Genomic DNA, 19,519 nt, shown 5'->3' on the forward strand with positions numbered 1-19,519 from the left:
AGGATATTCATCAATGTGCTACTGCTGACCCACACTTTGTTTCTTCCAGCCTTATTGCTGATGAATCGTGGGTGTATTGCCATGACCTAGAAACAATGGCTGAGTCCTCTCGGTGTAAGTTTTTCTCTTTTTTTTTGACTTATCCAAGGTCCAAAAAGAAAACAATCTCAATGAAATTTAAAGATCATGCTTATTGTATTTTTGCTCCACAGTGAACCAGGAATACTACAAAACATTTATACGTTGATTACATAATGCTGTTCGAGAAAACAGCTGGAAAAGTGGGTCTCAGGATGCTTGCATGGCAATGCCTCACCCCACTCAGTGTTTTCTATTCAAAAATTTCTTGTGAGCACCCCATCACTATGGTCCCCCATCCACCATACTCACTGGATTTAGCACCCTATGATTTTTTTTTTTTTTTTTTTGGTTTCCAAGCTTAAAGCCCCTCAAAAAAGGTCAGATTTGTAACAAATGAGGAAATTTTTCAGAACACAAGACACAGGTACTATTAGTATTTCCAAACAAAGCCTATCAGAAATGCTTCCAAAATTTGTAGAAGCTTTGGAATTGGTATATACAATGTCAAAGAGACTACAGGTTTGGTTTTGGTTTTTTTTTTTAGGAGCATTAGCAACTAAGGCCATATTGCTCCGGGATATGCGGTGGTCATTCCCTGACCTTTCCGCATCCTCCGTATTTGGTGGTGACGGGCTCGAACCCCGGTCTAATCAAGAAGTGTGTGCTACGCACTGTTGCTCCTTCCCACCTGGCTACGGAGGCACCTAGAGACTACAGGTGACCCCCCGCTTAATGCTGATAAAAAAGCGTTCTGGAAAGACAGAGCGCTAAGTGAATCCGTGCTAAGCGAGCGCCTCATTCCCATAAGGTAACATATGTATTTGTGAGTTGCGGTCGGTGCCATAGGATATTTCCTAATCAATAATAAACGGTAGTGAAAAGATGCACAAATGTCGGTCAAAATATTTAATATTCAAATATTTGTATATTTATTCTGCATTACATACGTATATAATTATGTGGTAACTACTTACGTATCAAAATTAAACTTAAAATTCCAATTAAAATCATGAATTTAATTGATCTAAATTGATTTAATTTAATTGACGAATTTAATTATGAAAAATGTGTCGATTTTGGGTTGAACTTTGACCCTCTTCCAAATAAACTAAAAGGGGTATTAATTTTAAATCCCCCGCAGTTTAATTACCACCCAACAGTAAAGTCAACCGATCCTTCGCTGCTTTAAAACCTGGCATGTTTTTTTCTTCTTTCAATATGAAACTTCTTTTTAGGCATTCGTTTCCACAAAAGTACTGCTTCATCTATGTTATAAACTTGATGAGAAGTATAACACACAATACCCCTCTTCAATAATTTTAACAAGTTCTTATTTGAAAGTTTCGGTTTCTTGATCTGCACTTGCGACTTATCCCTGGATTTTAAATCTATTCAACCAGCCCTTATAGTTTTAAATGGTTCCTTTTTTTTTTTTTTTTTTTTTAGGTGAGTTTTCTTCTGATCGTCATATAGGCTAATCTCTCTCTCTTTTTTTTTTTTTATTATTTATAATATTTAAACTTAACTGAATTCTGCATTGGATATTATCTTCAATAAAATTATCTTCAATTCAATAATAGCCGGCCCAGTCCTAGTTGCTTGCAGTGTAACAGCTATCTTTCCCACTGCTAAAATTAATTCTTTATTTTTTTATAATTGTTCTTACAGTTAAACTTGCAAGTCCTAAATTATGGCACACATCCGCTTGTTGTTGACCAAAATCGATTCGCTTCAAAACGTCTAATTTCATTTTCAAATTCAGTCTATTTCTTACATTTATAGTGCTGACCGGACTAGCCAGGTGGGTAAAGTGCCTGCTTAACAACCCAAAGGTCGTGGGTTCGAATCCCGCCTTGGGCTTGGATCAGAGTAAAAATGCAAAAACCTTGGGAGATGCATTATGGCCCCAGAAGCCGATGCGCCAACAACTAACTAAAAAAAAAAAAAAAAAAAAAAAAACACATGTATAGTCTTCGTACTGCGCTCAGACGTTGCTTTTTCATTCTTATCGGCCATTCTCTTTTAAAATGAACTGCGTTGGTTGCATTAATTACGATACAATGTTCGAGTAAACTGTCCTTTACGCACGTTGTCTAATACTGTACTGAGTGATGACTAGACTTCAGATAAATGCATATAACGCAAATATTATAAGCAATATACTTGATCATTTTTTAAAATGTTGATCTCAGAACTAAGTAACATGTCACTGTACTGCAGTTAAATTAGCGCGCGAGAGAATTTCACTGAGCGTGGGAATATTTCTCAAGTCGGCGTGGGAAACGTTTTAACCGTATTTTTTATATTCATTTTCAAGCTATTGACTCCATCAAATGAAACGATTTCGTTAAATATGCCAAAAATGCAATCTGTAAAAGAGCGTTATAGTGATCTGTGACAGCGTTATAGTCAGATACGGGTTATAATATATGAACAGCGTTATAGCGAATCAGCATAAAGCGAACCGCGTTATAACGGGGGCCAGCTGTACTTTGAAGGAGATTCATTCAATTTGATGGTAAGCTTCATCATTTCCCAAATATTAGTTCACTCCTTATACTTTTTAATCACACCTTGTGTATGAAGATGTTTACAAAAATAAGGTAACAAGCACACTTAAGCGAAAGATTTTATTATCGATGCATGTGTGACAAGCACACTTAAGCGAAGGATTTTATTATAGATGCATGTGTGACAAGCACACTTAAGCGAAGGATTTTATTATAGATGCATGTGTGACTCAGAAGACTTTTCAGAATTCCAGCATGAGAGAAGAAATCAGCATCAAACATCTGTAGCTGAGAAATAGCAGTATGCTGCATATAGTTTTCAGTTGCAAATCCGTTGCCAAGGAGACTTTCCTTGGGGGTCTCAAGAGATGAAAATGAGTTAGTTTAAGATTAGAACTGTGTAGTGGTTGGTGGTTTAGAGCCTCAGTTATAATGCTGTAATAAATCACAGGAATGGTGGCAATGTGATATTAGCAAAAGCGTTGCACCAAACCAAAACTCTCTATATGTGTATCCACCAGTTTGTCTGAATTTTCATTAGTCTGATGCCCTTAACATGCAGAAATTGGGTCACATTGTGCACCTCTGTATCTGACCATGTTTCCAATCATACTCTAATCTTGCAATGTTTCCAATAATACTGCCATCCATGATTGATGTACAATGGTGATAATAATGTACAATGGGCATTCAGTGAGTTATTTGCATTGACTATAAATATGCTTAGTGTGTAATACTGTAGTTTTATCATACTCTCATAAATGTCTTTTATCTTATTGCACAAGTCCAGCTCAATACGATGAAGTATAGTAGAAAAAAAGAGATTTAAAATAGTCAACTCAAAGGAAAATGTGAATGTTAGTAGTGTGTCAGGCCAACATCAAATTTTTGACAAGAAAAGGGCATGTATCAAAATGGATTAATAAATGCATGAAAGCAATATATGGTGATGCCTTTTCTGAATACCAGATAAAAATTTTATCAGTTTTAATGTGTCAGGAATCCATAGAAGATAACCCTGCTTGGGATAACCCAACAAGTGACAACTCCAGAAATGTGCTAGAAAATTGAAGATGTAGTAATTCTGGATAGATTATTAAAGTATTTATGAATACCAAAGAATGTAATATTTCTCAGGGGTTAGCCCTGACTGTCCTCCATGAACACTTGGCCTTGTCAAAGATAAGTTCTTGCAAGTTTCAGGAATGCCACATCTCTTCAGAAACAGCTCAGGTTTATGAGGAACATTTACACATGCATGATGCTGGTCTACAAGGATTTCTTTCAAAAATTGTAACTGGTGATGAAACGTGGATTCATTGCTGGAATCGGGAAACAAAACAGGAGTCCCATACAATGTTTGCATTGTATGGGACTCCATGGGTTACTGCCCAAAAAATTGAGGATTCGGCCCTCTGCCAAGAAGATCATGACCAAAATTTTTTGCGATGTGGAAGGAATTCTTTTAATAGATTATAAGCCACATGAGAAAACAATCACTGAAAGTGCCTGTATTGCTATTTTCAACAATATCAAGGAAGGCTGTAAATGTGGTTTTTTTTTTTTTTTTTTTTTTAGAGATAAGAACAAAAACGTTTTTCATGTATTTCCTCTGTGCCCTCAATATGGAGGAATATATTGAACTCGGGGGGGGAGATATATATTGAGAGAGAGAAAATTATGCTATGTTGATTTGTTATTTCCATGGTAGATAACTTTTTGAATAACCATTGTACATGTGGTGCAATCTCATGGTTATATGAGGAACAAGGTAAAAGGCACACAGACATCTATGTTTACCTTAATTAATTATTCATCATGATTATCATGATATTTTCACCATTTTATTTTATAGTTTATTTTGTGTTGCATAGCACTTTGATGAGATATTGAATGAATGCAATCATCTGTGAAATATGTCACATTTCAAAAAGATGCCCATAAGTATATACCAACTTAAATCAAACTGTGTTGAAGCTTGCAAGATCTTGCTGGTGAACTTTTGAGCATTAGATGCAGTTCACAGATTAAGGTAGAACTGATAATGGCTTGTTAATGATAGCTTCCAGGTAATGACTTTATACATTACAGGTTAAAGTTCCTGCATTATGTCTACTGTGATCCTGTCATTTATTCAGCATGCACATTATAACCTGTTATCTATAAACATCCTTCTTGATAGAAGAAGAGTGTGAATGATTTAATCCAATTTATGCATATCCAACTGTCTACAGTATCAAATAAGTTCCACACTTAGTATTAGTATTAGTAATGGCCATATGGTGAAAGGAAACATAAGGCTTTTGCTGCACCAGCCAAAAAAAAAAAATTCTGAGTCTACCTGAGAGAGAGAGAGAGAGAGAGAGAGAGAAGTAAAAAGGGAATCACCAAGGTAGAAAAAGAATGATGATATCCAGCTCAGGACCCTGGGTGTGCCAAGCCCATACTCACCAGATGTGAGCCCCTGGGGTCCAGGTTCAAATTGGTGACTGGGTGTTTTTTGTTGCATTTCTTCAGCAAGTTTATTAATGTACTAATTTAATTTGAAGTTTATTAAAATCGTTTTGTTAAACATATCTTTCTTATAAGACTACAAGAGAAACTTTGGAGAAGAAAGGAGTAACCTCTCCTTTGTATATATTTATATAAAGGAGTAGTTACTCCTTTGTGTCCTTAATGAAAAGTTCTCATCCAGGACACAAAGGAGTTTCCCTGGAATCAAATAATCCTTTGACTATGGTATTATAGGTTCCATGATAATAGAAAATGACAACCAGGTAGGATCACAAACCAAAAGAGTCGAATTTTCTCTTCCATGACTAACGTACTTGCCTTTCTTGTGATGCATTCATTGTCTAATCATGCTTTAGGCAAATTGTATCCATTTTTTATTCAAAAAAGCATAGAAGCAATTGCAAGACACCCTAATTGAAGAAATTACAATTTGGAGATCTGTTAGCTGAGATAACCAAGAAGAGCATCCCATTTTTCTTTCAACTCATGAATTAATGATCTTGGTAAAACATTTCCCACCATTCCCAACACACTCCATTCAATGCCTCCTGTGGTCCTCCGTCAAAAGGATGTCAGAAGGATTTTGACAAATCTTGATGCTAAGAAAGCTCCAGGTCCCAATGGTATTTCTCCACTTGTTCTCAAAACCTGTGCTCCTGAACTTACTCCTATTCTTTGACACCTCTTTTCACTTTGTTATTCCAAAGGTGTTTTTCCTTCTGCTTGGAAATTTGCTCATATCCAACCAGTTCCTAGGTGACAAATCCCTCCCATCCAGTTATCATCCCATTGTGATTACTTCGACTCTTTCTAAAGTAATGGAGAAATCAATTAACCGCCAACTCTTAAACTACCTAGAAACCTTCCATCTGATCAACGATCGCCAGTATGGATTCAGTCAGTGTCAATCCACTGGTGATATTCTGGCTTATGTTATCCATTTATGGACTAATTCAATGGAAAAGTTCGGTGAAACACAAACAGTTGCTCTTGGCATCTCAAAGGCTTTTGATCGTGTTTGGCATAAAGATCTTCTAAACAAGCTTCCGTCTTATGGTTTCCCAACTGTTTTTTGTAATTGGTTATCCAGTTTTCTCTCTGATCGCTCACTGAGGGTGATGGTAGATGGCTCTCTGTCTTCTAACTTCTCCACTAATGCTGGTTCCCCCCCCCCCCAAGGTTCAGTTCTTTCCTCCACTCTTTTCCTCTTGTATATTGATGACCTTCTTACAGTGACTGGAAATGCTATCCATAGTTTTGCTGATGATAGCACATTGCATTCCACTGTCCATTTTGAGAAAACTTGCCCTGCTCAATCAGCTTCAACTTCTCGATTATCTGCTACCAGTTCCTTAAATGCTGATCTCCAGGTAATTCTCCAGTGGGGCAAAGACAACTTAGTTGATTTCAATTCTTCTAAAACTCAGTCTTGTCTTATATCTCACAAAAAATATTCTTTAGCCACTACGCTTATCTTTGCTGACACTCCAATTTCCAGGCAAGTCTTTTGCGGATTACCCTGACTTCTAATCTCTCTTGGCACAAACACAATTACAAATATTGCTTCCTCTGCATCTAAAAAACTTGGTTTTCTCTTTCAATCTTGGTGTTACTTTTCTTCCAAACAGCTGTTCACTCTGTAAAAATCGCAAATCTGCCCTACCATGAAATATTGTTCCCACATCTAGAGTGGATTTGCCAAAACCTCTCTCAGGCTTCTATATTCTATTCAGAAGAGGTCAGTTAGGTTAATTATTGACTCCTCTCTAACAGAGTTTCTCCACTCCCTGTCTCATAGATATACTGTTTCTGCTGCATGCCTTTTCTACAGATCTTCCATGGGCACTGTTTTTCTGAATTCGCTTCTATTGTTCCCGCTCTCTCTCTTTCAATACAGTCCGAAAAATTGCTGCCACCAGCCAGCATCCATTTACTGTCCACCTTGAAACTCACAGAGCCAACTTTTCATCTTCCTTGTTTATTCATTCAGCTGCTGTTTTCTGGAACAACCTTCCTTCGTACGTATTTCCTGAAAATTACAGTCTACAGAAGTTCAGGTCTAATGTCAACAAATATCTTCTTTCATCTTCTCAACCTCCAACACAAGCATGGTACCAAGTACTATAGGTTCTAATACCTGTTGTGTTTGGGATTTTCTTTAAAAAAAAAAAAAAAGAGAGAGAGAGAGAGAGAGACAATCAGCAAAGTTAAAGTAATAAAATTTACAGGCCTGTTTACACTGAACCCATTTTCTTTCCACAATAATTGGGCTGTTCTTTCCTGTGATGAGAAAATCTCTAGTATCAGCAAATAAAAGGAAATAGGAAAATAAACAGTTATAAGAAAGAAAATAACGAGAGAAAGTAGATGATATAGCAAGGCTATCCCACGAGAGAGAGAGGGGTCATCCATTAGGTACTGAAAGAGTAAGTCAAATGCAACTGCCGTGAATTAGGGTTGAATTTGAAAGTGTCTGCAATTCTACCCAGACACGATAGGAGGGAGTATATGATGTGAGAGCCTTGTCCATCAATTAGGCCCTGGAAAGATTGTGCAAGGCTCAAGGGGTAGAATTTTTTTCAGCCTTGACTGTACTTGTTAACAGGAGAGACTGCTTCTACAGGGATGGGATACACTTAAATAGAAAGGGTGCAAGAATATTTGCTGATGCTATCAAGGCAGTTTTAGGTGGGTCAGAAAACTGCTAGCTTGGAGGGATACAAAGACTAATAGATTAACAGTAGCCACTGGCAGAGGTGAAAGTGATTCTTGCACTGCTTCAATTGCAATGAGCAGAAGCCTGAAAAACAAGATGCAGGATATTTCAGAGACTGCTGGGAGTCATTGCGGTACAAGTAAACACATGGGTTGTGTTAGGGTAGCTAAGAATAGAAACAGGTGCATGTATACTTGCGTGTACACCAATGCTAGGAGTTTGGTAAATAAATTTGATGAATTTGAGGTATTGCTCAAAGCATCAAAGGTGGATATTGTTGGGATATCAGAGATGTGGGGTCACACAGATATAAGGAATGCAGAACTGGAATTTGGGGAGTACAACGTCTACAGAAAGGATAGACAGGATAGGAAGGGAGGAGGGATTGTGCTATTAGTTAAGAAACACATAAAATCCAAGGACGTGAATGAAGCCAGTCGAAATCGCTGGACACTGCATTGAGAGATCAAAATTGAGAGTAGGAGTGTGCTATAGGCCTAATGACTCTGATGAGTATAATAAGAAACTGTACAGAGAAATAGAGTGGGCCAGTACTTCAGAGAGTCTTATAATGGGGGATTTTAATTTCCCAGATAATGAATGGAATTTGTGGGTTAGTCACTCACACACTAGCAAGGCTTTTGTGGATTTATTGGATGATTGTTTTCTATATCAGCATGTTCGGAAGGCAACTAGAGGGAATAATACTCTTGATTTGATTATCAGTAGTGATTCTTCATGCATTAAGAATCTGCAGATAAAGGAACCACTAGGTGGCAGTGATCACAGTGTGCTGAAGTGGGATTTACTTAAAGAGGTAACTACCATCAGGGGTAAAGGAAAGAGTTATTGCTTTCGTAGAGGCAACTACGATGGTCTGAGACAGTATTTAAATTCTATACAGTGAAACCAACTGAAGATGTTACCAACAGCAAAATCAAAATGGGAAGCATTCAAAGAACTTATCTTGGAAGTTACTAGGCTTTACATACCAACTAAGAAATATTGTTCAAGGTTTAGGCATAAATTGATGTCAGATGAACTAATGAGACACATGACAGAGAAGAAAAATGCATGGGATACTTACAAATTAACACGTGACACAGAAGCCTATGATAGATACAAGTTTATCTGTAACCAAGTTACAAAGGAGGTTAGGCAGGCAAAGGCAGATTACAAGAAATCTTTGGCGAGGGATGCAAAGAAAAACAGCAAAGAGTTCTTTAGTTATGTAAACTCTAGAAGAAAGGGGATGAATCAGATTGGTCTGCTTGATATCGATGGGTCAACTGTTGATGATCCTGCTCAGGTAGCTAACAAACTAAATGAATATTTTGCATCGACATTCACACGACGAGTTATTCAGCAAGGGAAATGCCAGAGGTGTATTGAACTCTGGCAGTAAGCTAGAGAATCTTGTAATAACTGAGAGTAAAGTAAAGGAGAAATTGTTGGAGATAAACACAAGAAACCCTAATATAACTGGATAGATCCCATCTACTCCAGGTGGATGGGATATATCCAGTTATATTACAGGAGGCAGCAAAGGAAGTAAGCAAACCCTTAGCCATAATTATGAGAGCTTCCTTGGACTCAGGGGACATACCCACAGACTGGATATGTGCAAATGTGACCCCAATTCACAAAGGAGGATCAAAGGCAGACACAAATAATTATAGACCTGTGAGTTTAACTTCTGTTCCAGGAAAATTAATGGAGGCACTTGTTAAAGAAGCACTGCAGGATCATCTGGACAAGACTTCAGTTATAACTCGGATACAGCATGGTTTTGTTAAGGGGAAGTCTTGCCTGACCAATTTGATTGGATACTATGATGCAGTCACAAAAGAACTGGATTCAGGGAATAACTTTGATATTATATACTTGGATCTTAGAAAGGCTTTTGATATGCACATGGAAGGTTACTGCACAAATTGGAGCAGTGTGGCATTGGAGGCGTATTGCTGCTATGGATAAAGCAAATTGCTGCTATGGGTAGTTGAGTGGGAGAAGACAAAGTGGTAATCAATGGACACTGCTCATCGTGGACTAATGTTATTAGTGGAGTCCCTCAGGGTTCAGTGTCTTGTCCATTATTGTTTTCTGTATTTATAAATGATATTGATGATGTTATATCAAGCTTAATGTCCAAGTTTGCAGACAGTACAAAGGTTGGCAGGGTTGTCAAGGACACTACTGACACTATGAGGCTGGAACAGGATCTGGAAAGGTTGAGCAGATGGGCTGAGAGGTGGCAAATGAAGTTTAACATTGACAAATGTAAAGTACTACATATGGGAAACAGCAACCCCAGAGCAATGTATCAACTCTGTGGTACTACACTGACAGTGGTAGAGAATGAAAAGGACCTGGGGGTAATTGTGCAGGCAGATATGAAGTTCTCTGAGCAGTGCCGACTGGCTGCAAGAGTAGCTCATGGTGTCTTGTCAATGATATACTTTTCTAGCAGAGATAAGGAGGTGATTATTCCCTTGTATAAGGCAATGGTCAGGCCACACCTAGAGTACTGTATACAGGTCTGGAGGCCTCATTTCAAGAAGGATGTAGAGCTGCTGGAATGAGTACAGAGAAGGGCAACAAGATTAGTGAATGGAACAAAGGGGTACTCTTACGAAGAAAGGCTTAAGTTTTGCAAATTACAGTGTCTGGAGACTAAGCACCTGCGAGGTGATCTGATAGAGGTGTATAAAGCCTTGAATGGTTTGAGCATGCTCAATGCTGATGGGATTCTTCCTCTTGTTCAGAATAATCACCTGAGAGGGCATAAATTCAAATTGAGGAAAGACAGATGTAGGATAGACGTGCGGAAATTTGCCTTTAGCCAGCGGGTAGTTGGTTGGTGGAAGTGGAAGAGACTTCCATCCCTTGTCGTGGAAGCCCTAAATAAATTTAAGGCTCAGCTGGACAGGTATTTCAAACAAACGGAGGGGTGAAGTGGAAGTTTGTTTTTTTTTTTTTTTTTTTTGGCTGATGCTGCATAAGCTTGCTTTCTTGCATCATATGCCTGTGCTAACTAACTTAACTGCCTGATTTTTTTCGAGATTTTTCTTGGGAAAAATCCATTCCCGATATTGATAATCCAATTAAGAAAAGATTGGGTTAGTAACCCAATGTTTTCTTGAATGATGCCAAGTATACTCTATAGCAGTGGTCTCCAAACTGGGTTGTGCAAAATGATCCATGGGGTGATTTGGTAAGCAGAGCGAGCAATGCAATCCTTCCATTTGGATCAGTGTACCTATATGAGGTGACTTTCTCTGCAATGACTATTATTAAAATCACATTTAGAAATAAACTTAAATTTGGACCAGATCTTCGGGTTGCTGTGTTCCAAAATATGAAACCAAGATACACAGCAATAATGAAAAATATTCCAGCACATTGTTCCCACTAAAGAATGTTGTTGATTTGATTTATACCACTTTGTACTTTAATTTCAGCTTCATTTTGTTTTGTAGTTTTGTATTGAATTAGATTGTGATCTTTTCAAATTATATGTGATTCTAGATATAATGCATACCATTTAATTATTTATAAATAAAAGAAATAGTGTTACATTAATGATTTCATATTATTTTGTGCTTGGACTTCAATTTAATTTTGTTTTGTGTTTTTTTATTTGTGATCTTTTAAAATTATATGTGATTTTTAAATATAATTCCTTCCATGTGAATGATTTATAAATAAAAATATATATTTTTTTAATTTTTATTCCGGGGTGCACGCTAGTCCTTTTAAATAAAATAAGGGTATGCATCCAAAAAAGTTTGGAGACCACTGCTCTATAGAGTATACTTAATAATAATAATAGAATCTTTAATTGCAGCAATGATAGACATACAATTAGTCCCGTCACGGCATGGTGGTGCCAGGGGTTTACAAAACATATTTACAAAAGATACATGAGAAAAACTTAAGTTACATCAGATTATTAACAAAGCACAGTTTTACATTTTCAGTTCGACGAGGATACCCTTCCTGCATTTTTTATTATTGACCACTTCTTGGAGGTCCCCGTCGATGGCTTGCAGTGAGAGCAGCATTTGCTTTGGCAGGAATCTGTCAGTTAGTACTAGCCGGTTACGGTTTGCTAGCAGCTGTGCTGAAGACCGGAGATAAGGGGGAGGAGGAATGCGCCAAGAGCAGTGATCCCAGAAGTTCGGCTCTGTAATTTTACCGGTTGCCATCTTGATGGTGAACAGCAGCCTTCTTTCTACGATGTAGGACCGTAGCCTGCGTAGTTGAAGAGCTTCTGCTAACTTCGTTGATCTGAGAGCTGGGGGAAGGTGGAGTTTGCTGTTGGCCCATTTTAGAAGCCAGAATTCGGCAGAGAATATTCTTTTAATGTTGGATTCGGCGGCCGAGGCCCATATCTCTGAAGCATACAGTATTGTCGGGTAAAGGATTGATACGATGTATCTTTTTACCAGTTGTGGGTCGGTGGTGTGGAGCAGCTGTTGTTTGGCACCATGAACACATCTGCTTCCTAGTGGAGAAACAGCCACACTCAGGTTACTCCAAAAGTGATCCAAGTAAGTCCAGCTAGAAGTCCAGTAAAAATAAGGTCAAATTAAACATTCTGGCAAAGTTTAATCCACAAAAACTGTGAGAAGTCTAGTTTAGAAGTTCAGTCTTGGCAGAGTCTTTCAGCAAATCAAATAGTCCATACAGCAGCTGAAATTTGACTAGACCATTAGTTTTGGTAACAGTGGAGATTTGAGAAAAAGTCTAAAAGGAATATAACAAAATAATGTGTACTTGCCACTCTTGTTTTAACTGTTAAATAAAAAAAAATTAAAAGAAAATAATTTGGAAGAAAAGTTATAATGAGATCTTAAATCAAAACTTATAGTAATGATTGTGTAAATGAATTTTACTTTGAATTTAAATTCAACTTAGGATTAATTTTGGTTTACAGGGATATATTAACTGAATAATTTGATAATAATAATTTTCTGAACCCAGTATCCGATGTTCAATACAAGCAAAGAAATTCTTTGCTTGTATTGAACTCAGTGCATTTAACTTAAGTACATTTCTTTCACTTGCCTATAATCTTAGGTATTCATTAAAGCATGTTTTATTCCAGTATTTCATAAGCTGTAATCATTTCATTAAGGTTATTATTATATTAATATCACTCTTAGTTACTTAGGTATACTTAGTACTACGTTTCGGGTATCTTACCGATACCCATCATCAGACCATACTATTGACATGGTCTGCTGATGGGTATTCACTTTAATGTAGGTGAACAGCCTAATAAACTATATTATTAAGTTCACGTGGTATAAGAGTGGTATTAATATAATAATAACCTTAATGAGAAACAACCACATAACGTCCTTCCCTAGCTATATTGGATCTAGGTACAGACCAACCACAGTCTCATTTACAACTTCTACTACTACTACTTCTTCATAAAAAATGTTTTGAACCTCTTCAAGCATTGAGTATCATTCTCAAGCTCTTTTAGTTAATCAATTCAAATCTACAATTTAAGAAATCTACAGTTATCGAATTGTCAATTCAATTAATTTAATTGATTTAATTTTGTGAAGAAGTGTTTAGAAAAAGCAATTATAAATTCTGATTGAACAGACTTCAAGGCATGCTGTGGCAGCTGCAGGTGTAAGTCTTAGCACAGTTAACAGAATAAAATAGTAGAAAAGTCTACTTAACAGCAGTTGTGAAAAGGTTTCAGTGCCAGATTTTGGCATAGCTAAATAAGCCAGTGGGGGATTTGCTATCCAAGGAAGCTTAGCTGTTTCCTTTTATGAGAATAAACATTTTTAATTGCATATTTTAGTGACTCTTCACATGCTTTACCTTAGCGCCTCATCATGTCTAAATCTGGCCTTGCACGCAGTAAATGTCAGAGTTGGCCAGATTATCACAATGAATTTTAGACAGATTTGAATATATCTGTGATTAATGTTTTTTTATAATTTTATTGAAAATAGTTCTGTCAGTGTGAAAGCTGCTCCCCATATTAAAGAAAAGAAAAAGATGATAAACAACCTCTACAAAAGAAAGAAATAATGGTGATGTTGAGCAAGTGCAAAGCAAAAAAAAATTTAAAACAGACATCTGCTCGTGTGAAACTAACAACTGCCAGTATGAGCTGATCCATTGCTAGAACAATGCCAATCACATCAATCCTCTTCTCCTGAAGAGGATCAGTGTTGGTTCTCCTGGAGAGGACTACACCTGTAACCATGGTTGGGGTCTCAGCTTAGAGAAAATCAGAGATCAGCTAGATAAGTACACTCATGAGGAGGAAAACACAGTTAATTTTATTTATTTTATTTTTATTTATGTATTTTTGGTTGGTGCTGCAAAAGTCTGGACTTTCTTGCATCAATTAGGTAATACTAAATTAATTTTTCTCTTAATATTCCAGAATAATGACAAAGAAATTTGTGTCCTTGATTGTCCCACTATTAATAATTGTGCTACACAAACATGCTGTGGTCCCAGAGAGAAGGAGTCTCCCCATCCTGGAGATATTGCAGCAAATGGACATATTTCCCTTTCAGTGGATGAACTGCAACTTAAATCAAAGAAATTGTGATTTGTGATTCATTATTCATAAAGAACCGTTAAATCATGTAAAGATTTTAATTTTTATCATAAAATGTAATATATGAATGGAATGATTCTTAATCAGATTGCACAAAAAAAATTGCCAAATTGTGCTTAAGCTTCTCATAATTGGTTTCAAATTTGCAGCTTGGAAATTGTGGGTAAGAGGGGATGTAGAATAGCTTCATTTAATAAGCATAAGAATAGTTTGACCTTTATGTTACTATATCGTTGAATAGCCTCATGCAATTTTTTCTACAAGGAGCTACTATTTTTATTACAGGTGTATAGAAACTGTAAATAAATGTTTGTTAGCTGTACTTAATATCATATCATATAATGCAATTCTGTCATGTTGGTCAAGCATTTATAATTACCCCATTTGCCACATAATATTCTTAGGGAGATAGATACAGAGAGAAAATCAGATATCCGTCTTGGGCTATTGCTTTTAAAAGTATATCATTGGGTTGGGGGGGGAAAGAACAGTGCCTAACAAAACTTTGAAAATGTGTAAATAAAAAATAATCATGAACAAGTATCCTAGACAATATTATGTAAAATATACAGTATATATATAATAGCATCATCTGAACGGTATCACAGGTTTATGCTAGCTTTAGTAATGGCTGCAATTTTGTCCAACTTTATTTTATATTTCAGTTAAAATTGGTAAATCTGCCTTATTATGTTTTCTTTTAGCTAGGGATAAACATCTTCAATTAAAAGTAGTAATTTCTGTTAATAAAGGATTATTCTCAACGGCTAATTATCTCAAAAATACAGTGATCATTCCAGAATTATAGAAATCACCACAATTCCTGTTAATAAATGAATTTTAGAGAAAGAATAATGTGCAAGAAAATAAGCCTACATTCCCAATCAGAAACATTATTTGTATAGATATTCTCAAAATACTAGAATTGCTTGCTTGAAGATTGTGTGAAATAGCACTGAAAGCCTCTGACTTTAGAAAAAAAAAATCTTTTTTATTAAAAAAAAAGTGCTCAGTTAAAATGAGACAGCGAATATATCACCAATCTGTAGGACAGTGTTATTTTCTTATTAGATATAAGAATCTGCATAGTGAATGCAGATACTTATATCTAAGTTTTGGGATATTATATAATTACTAAAATTATATAATAGAAGTCTGGCTAATATGCACTGTCATTACTGATATCATGTTGCAAGATTATATCTATGTGCTGCCACCACAAAAAAAAAATGCAAAGCATATTTTAAGCTGACATTGATTTATTAGCTGCCATAAAAGTGGATGCAGTGAAGCTGTAAACTCTTCTGGCCAGTTTGTGCCTGTTCTGTTTCATCAACTAGACGACTACATACATATTTCAAGGTGACCACATTATATTAGTGAAGAAAGAATTTAAGAATTTTTAAAATTTATTCATTTAAAACTGACATTGCCGTTATTTTCTAATGATATCGTATAAATAAAATTTGGTCTAGGTCGAAACATTATTTGTCACAGAATAATGTTAGAGATTTAAAATGACTTGTTAACAGTTCTCGTTGAAAGCCTATTAAAAGCATGAGGCATGAGTTGGGGAAAATGGGTTGTGCAGAAAAATTACTAGGGCTATGACAGAAGAATTTTTGAAATATTTACATGTGTTTGACAACTTGTATTGCATTTCTCCCTCTCTCAGTGATATTTGATTTAATATCCAGATGACAGCAGAGTATGCAACTGTTATAGCAGCAGAAATGACTGCACAAAACATATTATTCATTTGTTATTGTAGAACAATGTGTTATAATTGGTATTTGTACACTGAAAAATTCTAAGCTCAGATGCAGATTAGTACACTAGATCAGTGTTCCACAACCTTTTTCTCTTTGCAGCACACCTTAAGTTATCCATGACACTACATGGCACATCAAAATCTTAACCCCCCCCCAAAAGCATAGTTTATGGCAGTGTTAATATGAATATGCTATAAGTCACAATAGAATCAATTATTATTGTTCCTACAATCCAATGGAAATTGGCTCCTGCATATATTAACATTATATGAACCCTAAATCGCTGTACAAAAGCGTCAAAAAAAAAAAATAATAATTCTATTAGTATTAAGCCAAATAACTATGCATACCTTCAATGTGATAATTGTGCCTGCTTTGCTGAACACAGACTGCTGATGTGTAGTGGAACTGTTAACAGTGCAAGCCTCATTTCTTCATCAATGGATCAGAGTTTCTAACTCTTTGATGTTTTAATTTCAGGCAAGGTCGAAAAGCCCAATTCACGCGTATATGTAGTTGAAAATGGTAATAACATATTAATTGCCATCTCAGAGCTAGTAGGGTATTCTTTCTTTATTGACAACCAAAATGTGTCCAATTGCACTTCACGATGTTTTAATAGCAATGTTCTGTTAGTTTCTCTGGTACATTCATCAGAAGGGATTTTGTATCTTTAACAAATGGATCATGAATCCAGTCGAAATCTTCAATGCTCTCTCTCCAAAATAATCCTTGAACTTCTGCTGCAAGTTGTCTAAATGTTCTTTAATGAAGTCCATCACCACTTTATTACCGTACAGCAAGCAGCCATACAGTTGGGAACATCTCAAACAACCCATTTGCAATGCGTTTTATCCACAAATCCAGCTTATTCTGAAAGCCTTATTATTCTTATCCATACTCATAAAAAGATTTTCGTTCTGGCCTTGAATTTTTCGGTTCAGCTCATTCAAGTGAACGAAAATATCCGAAAGATATGCCAACTTAGTCACCCATTCATCATCTGCAAACAACTCTGCATGCTCATGCCCCTCAACTGTTAAAAATGTCTTTACCTCCTCCTTAAGTTCAAAAAGGCACGTTAACACTTTACTACATGACAATTACTGTACTTCTGTATGTGGTGCCTCCGTAGCCAGGTGGGCAGGAGCAGCAGTGCGTAGCACACGCTTCTTGATTAGACCAGTGTTTGAGCCCATGACTACCAAATACGGAGGATGCGGAAAGGTCAGGGAATGACCACTGCATATCCCCGGAGCAATATGGCCTTAATTGCTAATGCTCCTAAAAACCAAACAACAACCACAAAAACTTCTGTATGTAGCAGGAGTGTGGTGTGTTCAGATCCCATTTCCTGACACAAAACGGAAAAAAGCTGCAAATTGAGGGGCCGCGATTTGATGAAGTTAGCGACTTTTCCAGCACAACTTTCAGAGCAGATGGCAAAGACTTGGCAACAATGTCTTCACGGTGAATAAGATAAAGGTCACATCGTATGTCAAGATTCACTTCGTGCACTTCAGCTGCAAAGCCTTTAACTCGACCTGTTAAAAAAATACAATGTAACCCCCCCTTTTTTTTTTTTCACAATTAGTTCACTGTACAATCAAATTCAATTATTACTATTTTTTTTATTTATTTATTTTATTATTTTTTATTTTTTTAGGCCCTTGCCACTGAAATCTTAGGAAATTAGGTGGCAGGGCCTGCCAGAGTTCTTCTAATGTGATCCCTCTATGCCTGACCTGCCTCATCGGGGCTAAGTGTGGGCAACTGGGGGGGGGGGTCCCACTAGGGGCCCAATGGCTAAAAGGTCAGAGGAGCAACACAACATAAACATGTACCTTACAGTTTTTAAAATCTCTGGCCTTCACAGTGTTCTGTGTTTCACAAACAGAGTGTGCAACACGGAGATGTGGGAACCCCTGGGGCCGTTAGACAATGAACACTTCACACTTTGTACAATCAAATCACGTTATGATGAACTCAACATAGTAAAGTACCGTTCACTATACGATGTGCAGTAAGCGCCGGTCATTGTGATCACGTTTGTGAATTGAATTTTAATTCTATTAAACAGCGATTCTAATTAGTGAAAATAGGCGGAATATTATCCACAGACTATAAAAGCAAAGATATATTAAGCACAAATTTACCCTTTATTACCTTACCAATTAAAAAATTAAATGATATGTGATAATCGGAATAATTAATACGTACTGTAATAAGTACATACGAACTAGTTGACATTTCTGTTCACTGACATTTGTGGGTAGGGGTTAAAATTTAAAACAGTAAAAAGATAAGCAATCAATAACAAAGAACACGGCACACGCAAATTGCAAGTAACACGATACGTGCAAGTGAGAACCGAGTAACGAGTTACAAAGCTTTAAAAATACGAATGAAGAGATCTGAAAAATTATTTTTTTATATGATTGAAGATTCCATAGAAGTCTAAACACATTTTACCATAATAACCCACAGAATTCCAGCTGTCGGTATTATTGCAAATTCAGTAAGATCGAGTTTACTATTCGTTTATGATAGATTTCACTAACAGAAAAGCCCAATAAACAGGTGACTGCTAATTGTTTTTATTGTTTTATGGTTGTGACCTCTAGAATTTCGACCAAACCACGTGGTACCGTCGGAGACAATTGTGAGGTAATCTCCAGTGCTGCGGTCTTCTGCCCCGATTAAACGCATGCTGTCCCAATTAAGTGAAGTAAACCCTGGCTATTTTCTCGATTGGTTTCTGTTTTTTAAGATTTGCCCCAAATAAACTAACTTTGGGCCAAAGTTATTTGGCCCAAATAACTGGAATCCACTGTACTTTGCAAAAAAAAGAAATTTGTTGCAATTACATCTCCATCAATGAACTGAATGTTGCAAGAAGTTGAGCATGACTGCTAACATCTGTGGCCTTGTTGATCTGAAGTGAGAACTTCTGACTGCTGTTGATATTCTCCGTAATGTCTTCAATGTCACTGGACATATCACTGACTCTGTGTATCAGCTGAGAGTAAAATTTCATTAGCAACTTCTGAATTCCGGGACTGTTTTTACCATCTCTTTACAAGCCGGCATTAACAAATTTTTGGCTATTGTTTGTGGCTTCTTGGCCTTTACGATGTTCGGCTGCTTTATAGCTAGCTTCCTGTACTTTTTCTGAAATACGTACCGACAAAGTCATGAAAGTTACCTGTTTTGTTTTGTTGCAACAACTGTCAAAAATAATTGATATCTTTGCACACCAGAGAAGAATTTTTTTTGGGAAAAGCCACTTCAGTTTACTGGGAACCATAGCAGCATTACTCAA

General features: G+C 36.6%; 1 protein-coding gene across 1 annotated transcript in view; it reads left to right on the forward strand.

Annotated features, from left to right (window-relative positions):
* Positions 1-14,511, forward strand: part of LOC150077353 (proton-coupled zinc antiporter SLC30A1-like) — a 169,359-nt gene extending 154,848 nt beyond the window's left edge. Inside the window, exon 8 of the mRNA XM_090386856.1 lies at positions 14,246-14,511. Within this exon, the coding sequence (XP_090242982.1) occupies positions 14,246-14,416 (171 nt within the window). The 3' untranslated portion in view covers positions 14,417-14,511. The remainder of the gene's footprint in view (positions 1-14,245) is intronic.
* The last annotated feature ends 5,008 nt before the right edge of the window (positions 14,512-19,519 follow it).

This window comes from Mastigoproctus giganteus, chromosome 12 (genome assembly GCF_048544385.1).
Source record: "Mastigoproctus giganteus isolate SK-2022 chromosome 12, ASM4854438v1, whole genome shotgun sequence".
Lineage (NCBI taxonomy): Eukaryota > Metazoa > Arthropoda > Arachnida > Uropygi > Thelyphonidae > Mastigoproctus > Mastigoproctus giganteus.